At 43.7% G+C, this 14,084-nt stretch overlaps 7 protein-coding genes across 7 annotated transcripts; 2 read left to right on the top strand and 5 right to left on the bottom strand.

Moving 5' to 3' along the window:
• Positions 1-8: 8 nt before the first annotated feature.
• Positions 9-1,540, bottom strand: V865_008006 (uncharacterized protein; the record flags this gene model as incomplete). The annotated part of the gene is made up of 3 exons (XM_066231747.1): positions 9-1,194; positions 1,268-1,388; positions 1,444-1,540. The coding sequence occupies 3 exons, from the start codon at positions 1,538-1,540 to the stop codon at positions 9-11; spliced, it is 1,404 nt and encodes a 467-aa protein (XP_066087844.1).
• Positions 1,541-2,141: 601 nt separating this feature from the next.
• V865_008005 (ribosome biogenesis protein ERB1) lies at positions 2,142-4,996 on the top strand (the record flags this gene model as incomplete). The annotated part of the gene is made up of 5 exons (XM_066231746.1): positions 2,142-2,792; positions 2,879-3,253; positions 3,324-4,260; positions 4,345-4,657; positions 4,732-4,996. The coding sequence occupies 5 exons, from the start codon at positions 2,142-2,144 to the stop codon at positions 4,994-4,996; spliced, it is 2,541 nt and encodes an 846-aa protein (XP_066087843.1).
• Positions 4,997-5,113: 117 nt separating this feature from the next.
• V865_008004 (uncharacterized protein) lies at positions 5,114-6,891 on the bottom strand (the record flags this gene model as incomplete). Its single annotated transcript, XM_066231745.1, has 10 exons — positions 5,114-5,593; positions 5,673-5,735; positions 5,800-5,853; positions 5,924-5,943; positions 5,999-6,033; positions 6,096-6,177; positions 6,254-6,299; positions 6,382-6,596; positions 6,666-6,774; positions 6,856-6,891. The coding sequence occupies 10 exons, from the start codon at positions 6,889-6,891 to the stop codon at positions 5,114-5,116; spliced, it is 1,140 nt and encodes a 379-aa protein (XP_066087842.1).
• Positions 6,892-7,267: 376 nt separating this feature from the next.
• Positions 7,268-8,433, top strand: V865_008003 (uncharacterized protein; the record flags this gene model as incomplete). Its single annotated transcript, XM_066231744.1, has 5 exons — positions 7,268-7,294; positions 7,362-7,417; positions 7,513-7,543; positions 7,618-7,728; positions 7,837-8,433. 5 exons carry the CDS (start codon positions 7,268-7,270, stop codon positions 8,431-8,433), a joined length of 822 nt encoding a protein of 273 aa, XP_066087841.1.
• Positions 8,434-8,856: 423 nt separating this feature from the next.
• On the bottom strand, positions 8,857-9,848 carry V865_008002 (uncharacterized protein; the record flags this gene model as incomplete). Its single annotated transcript, XM_066231743.1, has 5 exons — positions 8,857-8,942; positions 9,093-9,312; positions 9,369-9,425; positions 9,487-9,529; positions 9,625-9,848. The coding sequence occupies 5 exons, from the start codon at positions 9,846-9,848 to the stop codon at positions 8,857-8,859; spliced, it is 630 nt and encodes a 209-aa protein (XP_066087840.1).
• An 876-nt stretch (positions 9,849-10,724) lies between these two features.
• Positions 10,725-12,435, bottom strand: V865_008001 (uncharacterized protein; the record flags this gene model as incomplete). Its single annotated transcript, XM_066231742.1, has 7 exons — positions 10,725-10,782; positions 10,852-10,958; positions 11,075-11,274; positions 11,339-11,777; positions 12,012-12,060; positions 12,168-12,239; positions 12,410-12,435. The coding sequence occupies 7 exons, from the start codon at positions 12,433-12,435 to the stop codon at positions 10,725-10,727; spliced, it is 951 nt and encodes a 316-aa protein (XP_066087839.1).
• A 450-nt stretch (positions 12,436-12,885) lies between these two features.
• On the bottom strand, positions 12,886-13,953 carry V865_008000 (uncharacterized protein; the record flags this gene model as incomplete). Its single annotated transcript, XM_066231741.1, has 8 exons — positions 12,886-12,933; positions 13,015-13,116; positions 13,225-13,243; positions 13,314-13,335; positions 13,407-13,424; positions 13,494-13,578; positions 13,661-13,744; positions 13,915-13,953. The coding sequence occupies 8 exons, from the start codon at positions 13,951-13,953 to the stop codon at positions 12,886-12,888; spliced, it is 417 nt and encodes a 138-aa protein (XP_066087838.1).
• Between the last annotated feature and the right edge of the window lie 131 nt (positions 13,954-14,084).

Genomic DNA, 14,084 nt, shown 5'->3' with positions numbered 1-14,084 from the left:
ACATCTCACTACAGATCAACACCATGTAATTTTCCTAAAGTATCAATCAAAATACCCAATTCAGCCATCTTTGCTCTATTCTTTCTCTCGTTTTCCTTGATATCTTCAAAGAGATGGACCACTCTCTTTACTGTCGATCTCACATCGGCAAAAGGCGAGCCATTGACCATCGTGTCACTAGAAGATTGGCTTGAGAAGCGCAATTGCGTGAGGAGTTGATTGTCTGATGGTCCGTTGGATATTTGCTTTAACTTTTCGATGAATAATTCAGTCGAGACGATGACGTTTGGACTGTTGGGAACGGTCGATCGGCGTGGTGAAGATGGTGTCAGAGTGTGATTCGGCGTTGATGAATGAACATTACCGTTAAAAGCGTGGTTGTTGACAGAGTCGCTGACAGGCAAGTTGGTGGTCTTTGGAAGAGCCTGAGGAGTTGGGACTGATCCTCCGGATAAAGCCAAGTCGTAGCCTTGAATACGTACCGGGTTTTCCGCAGTAGGCATAGGACAAGGAGTTTCACTCCTTCCTCTTCGGAGTCCAATGGAACTCATCGCATCTCTGATGAATGGATCGAGTGAATTAGGTGTAAGTATGACAAGTGTCTCGTCAGCTTCGATTTTGTCGGCAGTTCTGCTGGCACTATCCTTGTTCTTGTTCCTGTATCGAGGTCGAGGAGTGATAATGATGGCAGAGTCCTGGGAATGAGATCGATGGGCTCGAGGTGTAGCTGTGCCAAGTCGAGCAATGGGAGATTCGATAACTTCATCCTCATCTTGAGGTCGAGGTTGAGGGAGTCGATGGGGTGTCAGTGGAGTTGTGATGGGACTGCTTATGGTCTCTTCGGCTTGATCGATATCTCCATTTTCCGAATGATTTATCTCATCCTCCATTATGGTACCACCCTGAGCCACGTCAGTATTTTCAGGTTCACTGACAACTTCTTCTTCCTCTTCTTCTACGAGACGCGGTGGGGTAGGCGAAGGTGGAGCGACAGCCCATCTTGGACCTTTCTTACTCGGTGTAGTCGTGGGTGGTGTTTGAGCCTCTTGAACTGGTTCGACGATATCCACTTCCATTTCGCTTTCGGCTTCGGATGGCGTATCAGGTGAAAGTGACGGCGTACGAATGTCGATTGTCATCGGGTTGATGTTGCGCGCTGAAGTGATAGCAGGGATATGATCTCGATCGTTCGAGCTGAGAGACAGAGAGATATCACGTCAGCTTAGTCATCATTGAGCCTGGTAGACGAGAGGCAAATGATACTTACGTGCGGTTCTTCTTACTTCTTCGTCTCGGGATAGTCTTGTTTCTCCTTCGTCTAGAGGGAGGCATCGTAGAAGTAGAGGCAGAGGATCGTTGAGGAGGTCTATATCGAACGTCGTTGTTTACTATATCGTCAATTAAGTGAGCTGATCACAAATATGGTAAACACGGATAGCTCACTATGATCTCTGAAATGTTTTTCGAGTCTTGACCATCTGTCGAATCCCCTCGTACAGTTCCAGAAACCGCAACAGAATTTATGCTTGGCTGAGGACATGGCGCGATATGGATGACTTAGATGTTATAGAGAGAAAGAATACCGTCAGGATGATTCCTCTGATCAGTGTATATATGTGAGTAGCCAGGTCAGTGATTAGTGGAGTAGGAAATCGGCGATGGTGAGTTAGCCAAAGGATGGGGGGATCACTTGTACTTTGTAATCCATCCGCTATCCACCATCCTCCATCCACCATCCGCTCTCGTCAGCCCTCTGTGCCTGCTGCACACAATATGACCATACCATTCAAACAGCAGCCTTGGTGAGTTGTACTAGTTATTATCGAAGTTGAGACCATTTGGCGATGTATCAAGGTAAAAACATTGATAGAAGATAGTCCTCATTGATGTATTCAGTGGATGAGCTGATCTCAGCTTCAGCTTGCCAGCTTATCCAACCGTTTAACCGGACACTCACCCATGAGGGAATATCTTTACTTGAATTTATCGCATTTTATCCCACTCCCACAAGGGTGGAGGTTTGTTGAATCTTGCCAAAGGTTTTTTGAATTTTGGCGTTCACGTCTAAGAGATATCTGTCTTTACGATTGATACCTATAAAACTCGTTCACCAAATATAGCTTTACTGCATTGGACTAGCGATGGCACCTCGGAATGCTACTGCCAGTAGCTCAAGAGCAGCTTCTAGCTCCATATCGAGACCGGTCAAATCCAACGGGAATGCTGGTCCTTCGACTATCAGAAACAAGAAGAGAGCTGTACAAGAAGTATCCGAAGATGAAGATGATGAAGACTTTGGTGCTGCGGGAAGTGGGATCGATATGAGTGATGATGAAGATGCCGAAGAAGAAGAAGATGAGGAAGATGAAGAGGAGTTTCCAGAATTTGATAGTGAGATTGAAGATGATAATGAGAAAGATGGAGACGGGGACGATGAAACGGAGGAAGAGGAGGAATTAGACGATGAAGAGAGTGGATCAGAATCAGGATACAATTCATCAGATATTGAAGCTATGTATGGTGAAGTTGACGAGGATGACGACCAAGAAGATTATTCGCCAATCACATCACCATCATCATCGCATAAAGAACTATCAACGGATGAGAAACTGTCAAAGATGATTGCGAAGAATTCGATCAAACCTGATGATTCGCTAGGTACCGATGCCAAGATCTCAAGAGCGAAGGAAGGTGTAGGGAGATTGGTACCTAGTAAACTCGTTGAAGGGGGCTATAAGAGGGAATACGATGATTATGAAGCTGGTTATGGAAGTGAAAGTTCAACTGAAGATGTAAGTTTCATCTCTCTTTTCATTATGTATCTGTATCTGTCTTCTCATTGCAGGGTATGAGCTGATACTGGCGATACGATTGGTAGAACCCAAACACAGTAGGAAACATCCCTATGGAATGGTACGATGATCTACCTCATATAGGGTATGACGTGAATGGTCGAAAGATCTTCAGACCCGCTCAAGGTGACGAGTTGGACAAATTCTTATCCAACACTGAAGATCCTGCTGCATGGACATCAGCCGAAGATAGACTATTACAACAATCCGTTCAATTGACAGATAAAGAATTAGATATTATTAGAAGGTTAGAAAGAGCCGAAAACCCTGATGCCGATTACGATCCGTACCAACCTACGATCGAATGGTTTACTGGTGAAGGTAATGAACGAGTCATGCCTTTGAGTGCTGCTCCAGAGCCTAAGAGGAGATTCGTGCCGTCCAAGTGGGAGCATAAAAAGGTGAGTGCACAATGAGGATCAGCGCAATCCTCGGTACAGTGGAGCATGTAGCTGACATTATGTATGATAGATAATGAAAATCGTCAAAGCTATTAGAGAAGGACGAATCACCCCTAACAAACCTTCAGCAGCTAAACCTACAGTCTATGCCATTTGGTCAGAATCTGATCAATCCAACTTACAACATGCAATGTACATGCCCGCCCCTCAGCTTCCTCCTCCAAAAACTATCGAATCGTACAACCCACCTGAAGAATACCTATTAACAGAGGAAGAGAAAAAAGAATGGGAAGAAACAGATAAAGAAGATCGAAAGATCGATTTCTTACCTGCCAAATATGATTCTCTTAGATTAGTACCAGGATATAAAAACCTGGTTCAAGAAAGGTTTGAAAGATGTTTAGATCTTTATTTAGCACCTCGTACGAGAAAGGTCAAATTGAATATCGATCCTGAAAGTTTGATTCCTAAATTACCTGCTCCGAAGGAACTCAAACCGTTCCCCATTTCGACTTCAGTCGCCTATAGACATCCTGAAAGTTCTATAGTACGATCAGTATCAACTTCACCGGATGGACTTTGGGTAGCTACTGGATCTGAAGATGGAATCGTCAGAGTATGGGATCTAGGTAATGGACGTGAAGTTTGGAAGTGGGATTTGAAAAATGGTGCCATTCAACATTTATCTTTCTCACCTTATAAAGATGAATGTCTTTTGATCGCTTTGGTATCTGGGAAAATAGCTGTTTTATCCCCAGTAGCTTTGGTATCTCCCTCAGTAGCTGCCAATACCCTAACACATGCCAATACCGCTTTCGCAAGTAGTGCTGCAACTACGAAGATTGGTGCCGGAAAGGATATCAAGGGTGTAGAATCGATTAAATGGGTTAGACCGAATGAGAATGAAAGAGAAAGAGGAGTGTTGGTTTATGTGGAAGTGCCAGGTACACCGAAACAGGTAAGCTGGCATAGGAAAGGTGATTACTTCGCTACGGTCGCGAGCGATGGTGAGTGCAACTATTAACTATAGACAATTTGAAGAAGAGAATAAAGCTGACGATAATTCTATTTTCGATCTAATCTACTCATAGCCTCTAATAAATCAGTTTTGATCCATCAACTATCCAAACACTCCACTCAATCACCATTCAAGAAATTACCAGGCCAAGTTCAAAAAGTGATTTTCCACCCTTCCAAACCTCATTTCTTCGTTGCCACCCAACGTTATATACGACAATACGACCTATCGTCTCAGACACTCGTCCGAACATTACAATCGGGTGTTAAATGGATATCATCCGTGGATTTACATCCTAGAGGTGATAATTTGATCATTGGATCGTATGATAAGAAGTTGGCTTGGTTCGATTTGGATTTGAGTAATAAACCGTATAAGACCTTGAGGTGGGTCGGGTTCAGACCCCTCGTTCATGTATAGGTTGAGGGTAAAGCTGACTTGACATATGTGCGACTTACAGATATCACACCAAAGCCCTCCGATCCGTAGTCTACCACCCGACATTACCACTCTTCGCCTCTGCTTCAGATGACGGTACCATCCATATCTTCCATTGTACGATCTATCAAGATCTTATGCAAAACCCCTTGATCGTACCTCTCAAGATCCTGAGAGGTCACAAGATCACCGATGGGATCGGAGTGTTGGACCTGAGCTGGGTAAGTGGGAAACCCTGGTTGGTAAGTAGTGGTGCGGATGGTGAAGTCAGATTATGGTGTTCGTAATTTAGTGTATTTTATACCATTTCCATGCATTCCGATATCATTCTCAGAATCAAGGAATCGAGATTGCCATAATTGCATAAGATGTCTCATTGTCATCGACTCGTCTACTTGTTACAACTACAATTCCTTCTTAGCTTCCAGTGCTTCCTCCTTCGTTACTTTCTGATAATCATCACTGTTAGTACTACTTTCACTCTCCTCTTCTTCTTCCTTTTTCTCTCTTGTACTGATACCGATATTGCTTGTCAATGGATTATTCCCAATCTCCTCTTTGAGCCAATCTCCTATAATGCTCCAATATTCAGGTTGGAGGCATGTGTCATTATGACCCCCATTCAACTCTTTCCACTTCAGACTACCTCCCGCAGATGCTCGAAGATGTCTCAAAGCGATCATCTGAGGAGGTTTCACCAAGTCATCGTTCTTGCCTGCGATCATGAGTACCGGTGTGGTAGAGGGGATGAGAGGCATGGTGTGATGGGCATCCCAATGTTCGGTCAGTAGGATGGGTAACAGGAACTTGGGTAGTTGAGGTAATACTAAGGGTATCAACGAGGGCAGTGAGAGGAAGGTGTTTTCGAGGATTATACCCGATACCTGAGTGATATCACATAGATGTGAGTTTAGCTAAACCTCATTGTGCTGTGATGGATGACCGGTGGATAGCTATACTTACCAGATCACGATATCGACTTCCAGCGTAGAGACACGATGCACCTCCGAGGGATTGGCCGTAAAGCTACGAAATATTGCAACAATATCAGCTGATTGTCTCAGGATCTCAATCTCGGTAGCTGACTGACCACTATCTTGGTTTCACCTAATATGGGATGCGACTTGATGTAATCCATGGCGGTCTATAGTGAATATACGATATCAGTAAGAAAAACATCAATGTAGATATAGATAGGATCACCGTTGACCCACTTCAATATCTATACGGATACCTATCGTCACATCTGTTAGCTAAATCTGAGTCCGATCAGCATCCGGATGACTCACCATGCTCTGATGGTCTTCCTTCTGATAACCCATACCTGTTTCATACACTTGGTCAGCTTCGTATTGTATAATGACGGGAAAAAAGGCTGCAACCCACCCTCGATAGGATAACATGAACACATTACATCCATGTTCGACATTGAATTTCCTTGCTAGTGGTACTCGGTGACCCATATTGCCTAGAACGATGGTATTATCAACATCAATGTGATCCACTGTCCCGCACTCTGAGCAATCGCTGGAAATGATACTCACCCGCATTAGCATGAAAGAAAACCACCGTCGGTCTACTCTTAGCGTACTGCTCATCCCACACAACATATCAGCTGATCGTGTCCGAGTCTTCTGGGTAGGGAACGATTCAGCCGTCACTATCTACTCACCTCGATAGCCTTCTCATCGCCCATCTCCTCTAACCACTTCTCCATCTCCCTATCGCCCAGTTCCATCCTCTGCTTATGATTCAGACTCCTCAACTGATCAGCGACTACAGGGTTCCTTCGCGCAGGTATCACATAAGCTTTGATCTTGACTTTATCTCGAGTGGTCAGGGTGATATCTTCATAAGGCATTCCCAATTCGATAGGTCGAGGTACAACTGTTCGTATATGATCAATGTCAGTCCATACGTACTCGCTCAGCAGTGAAAGAGTAGAGATACACTTACGTTTCCTTGAACCCTCAGGAACATAAGATGGGTATATAAGGTGACGTTGGAAGAACCATAATCCTCCTGCTGCCAATGTCGTAGCTGCTACAGATGCTCCGAAGAGGTACTACAAAGTACAAGATTATCAGCTGATGTAACGGTGCATCGCAGACTCAGATGAGATAGCTTGTTTGGTATCTGTACTTACCTTGGCTACAGTGAGCGCTGTTGATGTCGTTATCATCTCGTCTGTCGGTGGCCAGGCAACAAGCTGGGTTCAAGAGAAGAGTGTATCTGATAAGACAAGTAAGTTATATTCAGATTTAGAACGATTCGAATAATGCAACAGGCAGAATTCACCATTGACCTCCGCACACACACAAAGGACGGTTGAAGACGTCTTCCACGTGGGATAGATAGATACGTAATGAACGCGGAGTCTCCACAACTCCGCTTGTTGGGTGATCACCGTGCCGCAAGGTCGCCAGGTAGGTGAGTGCAACAGCATCTCGAGCTTCTCAACTCGATGTCACTGCTCTATCATTCTATATCATAGCGAGCTCACCGTCGCCTGTCACCTATTTCAGATTGATTTTGATTAGCTGTACTCGTGCTTCAACATGGCTCCTCCGTTAGTCACCATTTACGTGAGTCAGGATCTTTTCACACTTGCTTATCAGCTGAAGCGGTACTGAACGTATGTCGAGTTGATAGGTGACAAGTCTCACGTCTGCCCCGAAAGTGAGGAAGCATATCGACCTATTGAGAAGGTTGGTAATGTCACCATATCTCATCTCTATATGGGAGCCTAGTCTCAGAATGCTACGCGACAGGAGCTGATGAAAGACGCCTTCATGAATAACAGGTCATTGAAAGGTCTTGAAATCCCATACGAGGTGAGTGAACAATCATATAGGTGCCATACGTGGATCACTGATAGTTCCGAGCTGATTTTCTGATTTGTGTGTAGGAATATGACCTAGTGATGGACGAAGAAGCCAAAAAGAAATGGCAGAGATCCAAACCACCCGGTATGGTAGTAGGCCTACCAGGATATCTCGTAGGTGGAGATTGGGTCGGTGTAAGTACCAACGAAAGATCAATTTCTAAATGCTCTACACTAAACACACACTCTATCACACCTCATACGGATGGGATGATCGTGCTGATACTCGGTGTGGGGTCTTAGACAATGGAAGATTTCGAAGATGCAGTTGAAACTCAAACCCTCGAATCATTCCTCAAGCAAGATCTCGACTTATCTCACCCAGGAGATGTCACTGGCGGTAGTGCGGATGGTGGTCAAGGGGAATTACCAAGTCAAAAATCCATTCAGGAGGTCGAACTTGAAAAGCTGATGAGGGAAATGACGAATGAAGATTTAGATAAATTAATGGGTGAATTGGGTGTTGATGAATCTACTACTAAGATCGGACTGATCGATAACAAACCTCAAGATAAGATTAGTGATGTGAAAGAAAGTGAGAAAGGATTATTGGACGATTTGAAAGATGAGTTGAGTTTGGATAAGAATGAAGATAAGGTTTTGAAAGGTGTTGAAGAAGATGATTTCACTTCGAGCATCAAACCAAAGGAAGAAAATACCAGCTCAACCAAGGAAGAAGATAAAGAAATCAACGAACCATCAGATCAAGGTCAAGGTGAAGGGATCAAAGGGATGGTGGAAGAGAATGATATAGTCAAAGAATTGAAGAAAGAGTTGTTGAGTGATAAGAGAGAAGATAAAGATATTAATGATATCATCAATAAAGAAAAAGTCGACTAAACAAAAAGACTATGTTTGATTTGCTTTCGGCTTGATTTGTGCAACTTGGATAAAATGTATAGTAGAATATTGAACGAGATTACTCTGGATCGGCCAAGTACTTGCGAATGTATTGGATTTGTATAGACTAAATAACTCATCGTGATCCTTCGATCCTGATACAATAAGCTGTACGTCCTCAATGAAGGTTTGGAGGTTTCAGATTTTGATCACGCACAAAAGAAGACAGGGGGTATGGTAAATGCATGGTTTGGTGTATGATAATAAATAGAGATATGAAGTATGAAATTATGGATTGATGTTAGATCCAAAAACGATCTTTTGATTAAAAGGCTATATGTGAATACTATATCATCAAGCATGAATAACTAAACCTGCATACTTGACTAGAGCGCTCGATGAACCCTTTCCTGACTGAAACATCTATGTCCTCTTCTCTCGTACGGGCACATTAGTAGGGGCAGGTATCAATCCCAGTATACCCAAAGTGAGAGTGAACAGAGCGGTAGCTACGGCAGTTCACACAGGGTACACATATCAGCGAATGCTCTCATGTTATCTCTAGCATGTGCAGTCTAACTCCTTCCAACATAGCAGATAGATATAAAGTAGAATACCTCTCATTATCAATGTTATTTTGACGAAAAGGTAGGACTCACTACCAGCCATGGACTTCATCACTCCCAATCCTCTTTCACCCTCCATTTGTTCGAGATTCGCATTCCCCACAGCCTTGACAGCATCTACAGCAGACTCCAGTATACTCCTCTTACCGGCTTGAGAGAGAGATACGACAATGGATGTCCAGCCAAGTAGGATCGCGGTAGTTAGGAGAGGTACAATTACCGAAAGTCGAGCGGAAGATTGCCATTTCGGATACTATATTTGCGGTCATGTCAGATATGGTATGAGAGCCGAGGTATTGGTCAACTTACGTTCGGTATGTATCCTCTGAACCACGGTAAGTACAATACGAGGTAGAGGAAGAGCAACTATCCGATACTGTGTTAGTAGATTGAATGGATCCAGGGGCATGAGGCAATGAACACTCACGATAGTAGCTCCGTGTGACGTTAAGCCAACGATCATGACCTTCCTATCGATCCAGTCCCATCCCATCCATCCAATCAGTCACTTCCTTCCTTCTCTTCTTCTTGCGAAAGGCAAATTCATTCAAGATTACCAACTCACCTGACCCAACCACCCTCCTCATCCAATACACCTTTGATATTCCCTATCAAATCAACATACCAACATCCCAATGCACCCAGCAGCACATATTTCCCGTGTTTAGTCAGAGCAGACGGATTGATTCGAGCAGGTTTATCCAAGGTTGATACGATGGTTTCGCTAGAATCCGATGGGAGGGACGGACGACGTCGGGATGACGAAGAAGAGGCTGATGCGCCCGACATGTTGGGTAGACCAGTAGATATCCTATAGCTAGGGAAGGATTGGATGAAAATAGAGCAAAGTGAAGTGGTGGTCTAATAGTGGTCGGTATAGATAATTGTATGGGGTATGATGATAGAGAATAGATATGGTATAGATAATATCATTGGGGAGATTGAGATTGAGATTGAAAAACGAAAACATCAAGGCTCAACGATAGAGATGGTTTAATGACGCGGGATCAACGTAATCACCCGGTTATACCAAGAACGTGTTGTTGCCACTTGACCACTTGACTGCAAGTACAAATACAATTTCCAAATACAATTACAATTATAAATTCATTACAATTCATTTCTAATGACATTCAGGGTTCGCAATACACAACGGCAAGATTCATTTGCGGACCATTACCAGATCAAAAAAGATACGACCAAATCAAAGCCCATTCACCTATCCAACCTCAAAAAAGATATGATTTATAATTTATCGTATGAACATGAACTGTTCAAGTTTTCCAGAAATTGTGTATCGGTCTGTGAAGACGCAATACAACGGTAGGATTGTTTTTTGCAATCAGCAATTGCTTCGACTCGGATTTCTCCTCACTGTCAGAAGCTCTAACCCTAGCATAAGGACTGAGAGTCCCACTTCTCGGAGGATGGACGCACAGACCTCTTTGGCGGAATGAAAAGGGCGGAGATAACCGATCATGTGGCGCAAAGACTTTTCAAGTCGACTTCCAAGCATTCAAACGGTGACATGACATTGTTCGGTTGTACTTGCATACATATGTACATACGAAACCATTTTAGGATTATCATCTTCTATGCATTGTACTTTACCACTGTGCATCAATTCTTATGTAACTACTTTTGCTAATACCTGATATACAACCCTTAGAAAGCCTTGGGTTGACCTTTCTCCTCGGGGGTACTGAAAATATCGACAGGCCAACTATACAGAAAAGGAAGCGTTTCACAGTGATCAGTATTTCTCTCTACACGCAATCCCCAAGACACTCACCTGGTTCCGTATTCGTAAGGGATGTTCGATCGGACTTGGTTGGCCAAACCAACCTTGTTGATCTCCTCAAAGTCGGCATCGGAAAGTTCAAAGTCTTCAAAGTTGGACTGAAAAAAACATTCATACACCATCAATCGTCAGCATTACAATCCCTTTCCGGATGATGTAATGAGAAGGAACTGAGACCAGTTCGTAAGAAGAGAAGACCGAAACTCTTACTTACCTTGATTCTCTCAGGAGTGACGGATTTGGGAATTACCACGAAACCCTGTTTAGTGACCCAAGCGATAAGCACTTGAGCGGGTGATTTACCCAATCTCTCTGCGATCTTCTTGATCTCTGGGTGATCGATCACTCGGGGTTTACCAGTGATGTTGTTACCCAATGGCGAGTAGGCAGTGATGACAATTCCCTTTTCTTTGCCTAATAAACAGACCGCATCAGTTGCCATGAAAGACATAGTTTTTCAAAGTTGGTATTTACTTACAGTACTTGAACAACTCAGGTTGGATCAAACTTGGATGACATTCAATCTGGTTCATAGCTGGAACCACACCAGTAGCGCTGATGATTTTCTCCAATTGATCAACAGTAAAGTTCGATACACCAATAGCCTTTGTCTTATTGGTCTCCTTGTTAATCTTGATAAGGGCTTTCCAAGTGTCCACAATGGATGGACCACCTTTCTCTGCGGGAGCATCGAGCTCTACAACACCATTTGAATCTTTGGGGAAGAGGTCTTTACCGGGTTTGAAAGCTACTGGCCAATGGATGAGGTAGACATCAAGGTACGAAGTGCCCAATTGTTTAAGGGTGAGATCTAAATCTGCCTCGACATCTTCCGGTCGGTGAGAGTTGTTCCATAATTTTGATACGAGGACTAACTCTTCTCGAGGGATACCAGAGGCTTTGATACCTGTTGCGACCTAGGGAAAAATCAAGATTAGAATTAGCGAGGGCCCGTAAGGTCAAGGATATAAGGAAGATGCAACTCACCTCATCTTGATTCTCTGTATCGGATGAATGTAGCGTATAAGCGATCAGCTTTGACGGGGGAGGTGGGGTAAGGTAAGATACGTACGGTAGACCTATACGAGTAGACAAACGATGGTCAGTATGAGAACGGAGAATTGCCGCGACGTGGAAATGATTGGACTCACCAAAGCACAGTCAATATGTCTGTATCCAACTTTGATAGCTTCTTCGACGCTGTCATGTAGAACATCAATCGAGTGTCAGCTTGCAATATCTAACGGAGAGAGAATATGTCTCGGACAGCTGAATATGATGAGTCTTCAGAGCAGGCTACCACTCACGCTTTCTCGACTTCACCAGGAGCAGCTTGCCAGGTACCGTATCCTACTTGAGGAATGACGAGTCCGTTGTTGCTGTTTGGGTGGTAGAGGAAGGGACAATATCAGCGTTGGATCTTGCACTTTCTGAGACCACCATGGTGAATGGGAGATGATAGCAGTGATGATCCGAGCATGGTTGGTGCAGAGATGCGCCAAGAATCGTTGCCCAGGATGAGGACAGATTGATTCGCTCTGTAACTTACAGCTTGACAGTTCGACCGAGAGACATTGTTTTCTGATTGTTGCTGATTGTTGCGATCTAACGTGTGTGCACAAGAGCGATAAGAGATATACAAGAGAGAGAGAGAGAAGATGGCTCTGAAATGGATGGCTATATGTATGAGTGATGGAGAGAGAGTACCGGACCGTCTAGTATATGTGACAGGCTAACGTAGGAGTGATACCCCGCATCGGTCGGATGTTCGGAGGTTACTCGGATGTTAGTATGACGACACTGATCACGTGATACATGCATGGAAATACAATGGAGTATATAAGGAGGACTTCTCTTGCTATGGTCGTTGTTATCGTCCAGAACGCATCGATAACACATCTATGTATCGGAGTACCCGTTACCATGTGACCATGTAGAATCTAGACATGAAGGAAGTAGATGTCATGCTATGTTACAACAACGGCTTCTGGACATCTATCAAAGCTCTATTCATCGTTTCCAGATCTAGTCATGATAGTACTTGTTAAACTTCTCGATCAACTCTGGGTCGTGCTACATCCCTCACTCAAAATCAGCTTCTCCTCATCTATATACACGGCCAACCTTGCTTAGACGAGATCCTCTTCGACTTACCCTATATTTCGATTGGAAGCCTGAGAAACCATCTCGCAAGACGAATATCTCCTGTTGTATAGCTGGTTCGGGATGGGCATGAGAGCGGGTCTCAGCGTATATCTTTCGAAAGGCAATATGATCAGTTCTCATTTCATTCAGCTCGATAGATACCCTTGCTACAAGAAGGAAGAATGGTTGATGGGTTGATGGATAAGGGCGGACACTCACTCGAGCAGCTTTTGGACCTCTTGAGAGTGAATCATCCAATTTATCAGTGTGATCGTTCTTGCGACCATCATGGTGGAGATGATTCTTACCGAGCTTGAGAAAGGGCACAATCTATTTTATCCAAACGATTAGCGATTCTTCATTCCTGTGATCAAGTAAAGTATAAGAAATGAAGAACTCACGAAATATCACTTTAGGCACTATCGCCGAAACATTCACTCTATGAGCCAGACACAACGACGACGACAAGACAAACTGAGATGACATACCTGTCTCCAATTTCTGGACTAACTCATCAACAGTAGCGTGAAAGGTATCACTAGGATAATTCAATGCTGAGACAATATTACCTCCCTATATCAAGTTTCCAAATTTGTCGAGTTCAGTTATCCGTGTGTCCATATCAGGGTCAATATATGAGAGAAGTGGTACCTACGACGAAATCACTATCTCGCACATCGACTACAGCGAATTCTTTGAGAGCTGAAGCAGGTTTCGATTTGATGATCTCTGCCAATTGCTGTGCGTAGCGAGCAAAGGGGAGAAGTAGATTCAGTTGAGGCGATGGCAGATAGGATGGACATCAGATTGTTATCCAAAACATAAAGAAGGTGTGATTGGTATGTATAATATCAGTCAATCATAACCACTGGACGAGATCACTAGGGAGGACTTTAAGAGCGCACATACCTCGGCATTTATGTATTTGTATGGTAAACTAAATGACATCGTGTTCCTCTTCGTCCCTGTATGTATCAGTCTACTCGTCGATCTGTATCCTATTCGAGAGCTTGAAGATATCATACAAAGCATATATGTGGAAGGGTGATACGGATACAGATACACCCAATCAGACAAAG

This window comes from Kwoniella europaea, chromosome 3 (genome assembly GCF_036810445.1).
Source record: "Kwoniella europaea PYCC6329 chromosome 3, complete sequence".
NCBI classification, from domain to species: Eukaryota; Fungi; Basidiomycota; class Tremellomycetes; order Tremellales; family Cryptococcaceae; genus Kwoniella; species Kwoniella europaea.
This window is presented reverse-complemented; position numbering and strand designations above follow the sequence as displayed.